The sequence below is a fragment of the Alosa pseudoharengus genome, unplaced genomic scaffold, assembly GCF_046254945.1.
Source record: "Alosa pseudoharengus isolate Yale_2024_CS ecotype anadromous, Long Island Sound unplaced genomic scaffold, YU_APseudo_1.1 YU_APseudo_1.1_scf_6, whole genome shotgun sequence".
NCBI classification, from domain to species: Eukaryota; Metazoa; Chordata; class Actinopteri; order Clupeiformes; family Clupeidae; genus Alosa; species Alosa pseudoharengus.
Window position 1 is genome coordinate 5072872 of NW_027468848.1, and position 5000 is coordinate 5077871.

The 5000-nt window shown below is 40.9% G+C and overlaps 1 protein-coding gene across 1 annotated transcript in view; it reads right to left on the reverse strand.

The window, feature by feature from the left end:
* The window catches only part of cntrl (centriolin), a 54966-nt gene that overhangs the window by 38033 nt on the left and 11933 nt on the right, over positions 1–5000 (reverse strand). Inside the window, exon 8 of the mRNA XM_076270898.1 lies at positions 624–965. Coding sequence (XP_076127013.1) covers positions 624–965 — 342 coding nt within the window. The remainder of the gene's footprint in view (positions 1–623; positions 966–5000) is intronic.

Here is a 5000-nt window from a genome sequence, read left to right on the forward strand (position 1 = left end):
TCCCGATGTAAATGGAAAAGTGTTTTCCAAAATTCAAAAGTGCTTGTCCCAAGGAGAAGTACATGAACCTTTATTTTAACTATGTAGAAAACGTTATGAATTGCATCCACACATCAGCAGCCTTTCAACTGTGTTACAATTGCAAGGGTTCCCTCAAACGTCTTAAAGTGACAGGCACTCAATTAGACCTATACACTACCAAGACGATCTTAATACCACCCCCCCCCCCCTTTGTCCAAGTCAGCCACCGCCACAAATTGAATCCAATTCTGTGGGAAACACTGTATATTAATTACACCAGTTCAAGTGACATTCACTGTACATATGCACACACTGAAACTAGTGGCACCACATTAGACACACACACCTTTTTGTCTATCAGAACAACAGTACTGTTTTTCCCTTATGACCTGAGTGCTCTTCTGATGGAGCACAGGTCAGTGGACATGGAGCTCCATGAGGAGGCCCTTTCCACTGATCTGTGTGGTCTCTTAAAGGAGCTCCATGAGGAGGCCCTTTCCACTGATTCGTGTGGTCTCCTAAAGGAGCTCCATGAAGAGGCCCTTTCTACTGACCAGTATGCTCATTTCATAGGGCTCCATGTGGAGGCCCAGTCTACTGACCTGTGTGTCCTGCTGGTGCAGCTCCATGAGGAGGCCCTCCCGCTCGCTCTCGGCCTCCTGCAGACGTTGGCTCATCAGGTACTGCTGCTCCTGGGCCTCCTGAAGCTCCTCCCTTAGGCCCTGAAGCTCCGCCTCTTGGGCCTTCTGAAGCTTCTTCCTCAGTCTGTTAAGCTCCGCCCCCTGTATCTCCCTAAGCTCCTCCTTTAGTTGCTGGAGTTCTGCCTCCCGTGCAGCCTCAAGCTCCTCCCTCAGCCTCTGAAGCTCCACCTCTTGGTCCCCTTGAAGCTCCTCCCTCAGCTTGCGGAGCTCCGTCTCATGCTCACTCTTCTCCTTGGCAGCCTCCTGCAATAGAGAACACACAGAGGGTCAGACGTACAAAGGAAATGGAATTCTCTGTCTTGCTACATTACATGGAATTGACTAAACATTCACTTCATCAGGCCTCACCATCCTCAAAGACTAATTTGCCATCAGTAATATTGAATACTGTGTGATCATTCACATCAGTGGCGATCCTAGTCTCTGCTCGACCCTCCACACACACACACAGAAAATGATCATATGTCATATGTTTCATATTTTGGAATTCATAAACTTTAGATATTTTGTTTTAACATAATTAAAATAATTTATCATATTTTATGATTTACATAATTACAAGTAACTAAAATATTTAGTAATTTGAATACTTAATATTGATTTTTTAAAATTATTACACTTGTCTTTAATGTCATTACACTGGTGGTGTGTAGGTCTAATTGAGTGCCTGTCACTTTAAGAAAAATGTGAAAGTAATTAGCTTTCATTCTCACGTTTTAGGCTAGAGGAAAATAGTTGTGCATAGTCCAAGGATATATGGATGCAATTCATTATGTTTTCTATGTCATTAGATAATATAAATGTTCAAAAAACTAACAAATCAAAGAAAATCTTTCTGGGATCATAGAAGAGATGTGTCTTGCAATGTTATTTTCTATTATTTTGGTGAGCACTACATGATTGATAGACATGACGCATGAGCTAACGGGATAGTTACCTAGAAGGAACTCTCTCAAGATGTAGTCAGTAATCAGAAATATCTTTAAACCCATCAGTAGGCCTAAATGAACTAAATTTCATAGCCCAGGTAAGTTAGCAACACAAACTTGAGAATTCAGCAAATCAACTTAACATTAGCTTACTATTATGTGTTGCTGTGCGACCACATCATCAAAACTAGCAGCCTCATTTCATTTCATTTTATTCACTTACCACATTCTAATACTACCCTAATACTAAACTTTTATTGAGGATACTATCATGAACAGTGTTGGGAGTAATGCGTTACAAAGTAACGCGTTACTGTAATTCCACTACTTTTAGTGGTAACGAGCATGTAACGAAGTATTTTTGTAAATCCAGTAACTCAATTACAATTACTGAAATTTCAAAGAGTTCGTTACTTGCGTTACTCTGTTGATCTTGAATGAACGACTGCAGACAAGATGCACATTTGCTGCTTTGTCTCCCGACCTTAGCTGTGTTTCCAGCGATTGTGTTTCATGTTTAGATTGCAGATGCATTCTTTACAGTTAATAGGAGCCTCCTCACATTCCTCCTTATTTCGGATTTATGCTAAAACACACAAGAGTGCATTACCAATTTAAATGGGCATCTTAAAAGCCTTTTCCCTTTCGTTTCCATCTCGTAAGCTCCACTACAGTAAAAGCGCATTGTTGTTTATCTCCGCTCTTTTTCGCCTATTGCGCAAAAGCCTCGTTATATCAATTTATCATTCTTACAACATAGCCACGCCACAACACCAATAGGCTACGGTAGCCTATATATAGCCTTGGCACAAGCAAGCACACGTTTAACTTGAGAGGAAAATGCAGATTTCACTTACCAGATAAAGAAACCTCCAAATAGCCTTCCGTACGTAGCGACTTGAGTTATTTGCACAGTAGGCTATGTTTACATCGGAATTGACGTCCATGGTGTTATGGATTCATTTGTCTGCGACGGAACATGCAACTTCTCTCTGGAACACCTTATCAGCTGAAGAGTAACCTTCTGCATAGTGCGCGACAATCCCAAAATCTCGGATGCATTAGAACTTATTTCGGTAGGTCAGCACTTGTGCATCGCAGGCTTTTCCCAAACTGGTGGTGCTTAAAATGCTATATAATACAACTGTGTTCAAAGCAGGATGAGGATAACCTAAGGTTATGTGTGTGTGAGCAGACAATAACGGCTTTGAAAATAGGCCATTTAACATTGTTTCACATTACTTCCCATTGAACGAATTCCATGTAGCCTACAGAAGGATTGCAATAATAATGATAATAATAACTTATTACTATATTGCAGAAGGCAAGTAGTAGGAAAGCAGTAGGCAGTGTACTGTACATATCTATCAAACCACCTAGATGGTGAGGGTGGCGCAAAACAAGGTCAGGGAGGCCTTCATGCATTGTAGAATGTTTTGTGGTCGGAAAAAGTTTGAGAACTCATGCACAAGGCTATTGATTTGAAGGCCCGTTGAAACTACAATAAATAGGTCCAAAAATTAGGTTTATTGTGTGTGTGACTGTTCAGTACTGTTCATATTGACATTTTAAAAGCAGACTTAAAAGTAACTCAAAAGTTACTTTCTCTAGTAACTAATTACTTTTGATATACAGTAATTGGTAACGTAATTGAATTACTTTTGAAAGAAGTAACTAGTAACTGTAACTAATTACTAATTTTCAGTAACTTGCCCAACACTGATCATGAACATGAAAAATTGCATTTGTGTAAGTATGTATGCTAGTGCAGGTGTTAACTTCAGGCTCAGAGTGTGCTAACATTTGCTGTGTGGTCCTTGTGTTAACATCAGGCTCAGAGTGTGTTAGCATTTGCTGCGTGGTGCTTGTGTTAACATCAGGCTCAAGGTTTGTTAGCATTTGTTGTGTGGTGTTACTGTAACATCAGGCTCAGAGTGTATTAGCATTTGCTGTGTTGTGTTAACATCAGGCTCAGAGTGTGTTAGCATTTGCTGTGTGGTGCTTGTGTTAACATCAGGTTCAGAGTGTGTTAGCATTTGCTGTGTGGTGCTTGTGTTAACATCAGTGTTGTGTTTACATCAGGCTCAGAGTGTGTTAGCATTTGCTGTGTGGTGCTTGTGTTAACACAGCGTTTCTCAAACTGTGGGTCGCGGAGACATGCCAGGTGGGGCGCGAACTGACGTGAATTTATTTTATTTTATTTTTTTATTTGTAGCCTAGGCCCAGGTAGCACCCGATGCGCAATGGACGCACTGTGTTATTCACAGGGAAGCGCTCGTGCCAAGGCAGCTTAGTTCCGACCTACATGAGATTTTGAACGTTGTTGTGAGAGTGATGAATTTAATCAAAACCCGGCCCTTAAAAGCGCGTCTATTCTCCGCACTTTGCGAAGAGATGGTAGCTGACCAAAAGGCTGTACTGTTTCACAGCGAGGCAAGGTGGCTTTCCCGAGGTAAAGTGCTGTCGTGCGTGTTTGAGCTCCGAGTTGCCTCTTCTTGGAGGAAGAGCGCATGTTTGAATCTGCAAGCACATTCACTAATGAACATTTCTTGACGAAGCTGGCCTATCTTAGCGATATATTTGATATATCTTAGCGATGAGTTAAATGTCCAGTTACAAGGCAAAGACAAGCACCTACCTCACCTAGCAAATAAGATTACTGCATTCACCAAAAAAACTTGAGGTATGGGACAGGCGCCTCGATCGTGACAGTATTATGCCTTTGAGATTTCTGAGCGAAATCGCTGAAACGTCTGATTCGGGAGCCTCTTGTGATTCCCATGTGTTAAACAGTAGGCCTACATCCCTGCAAAGTTTATTTCAAAAATATTTCCCAACCAGCAGTGCTCAGTATGACTGGATTATGGATCCATTTAATGCAGCATGTTGGTATTTCATTGAATATATTGTACAATGCTGTAAAATGGCCTATGCTTCCTAATGTTGCTGGAAAACAGAAATATGTGTGTTATTATGTATTTATTTATTTATTATTATATCTGCAGCACCAGCTGATTTTAACTCTGTTGAAGAGGATATATTTAGAACTTGTCATTATTTCAATAAATTTGACAATTTTAAGCTTTACCTACCACTTTCTTAGAGCGATGAGGGACAGGTGGGGCTCGAGAATGCCCCCTTGATCAAAGTGGGGAATGAAAGAAAACTTTTGAGAACCACTGCTCTAAGGAGTGACTCAGAAAGTCACGCAGACTGTCTCACTCTCAAGACACTAACTTATAGCTGTCTCACTCCCAGGGTACTAAGCTACACAATAACATAATGGGAATTTGTTGTCTAGCTCATTGGTTCCTTATACCTTATATAGCTTAGGAAAGCTAACAGCTTT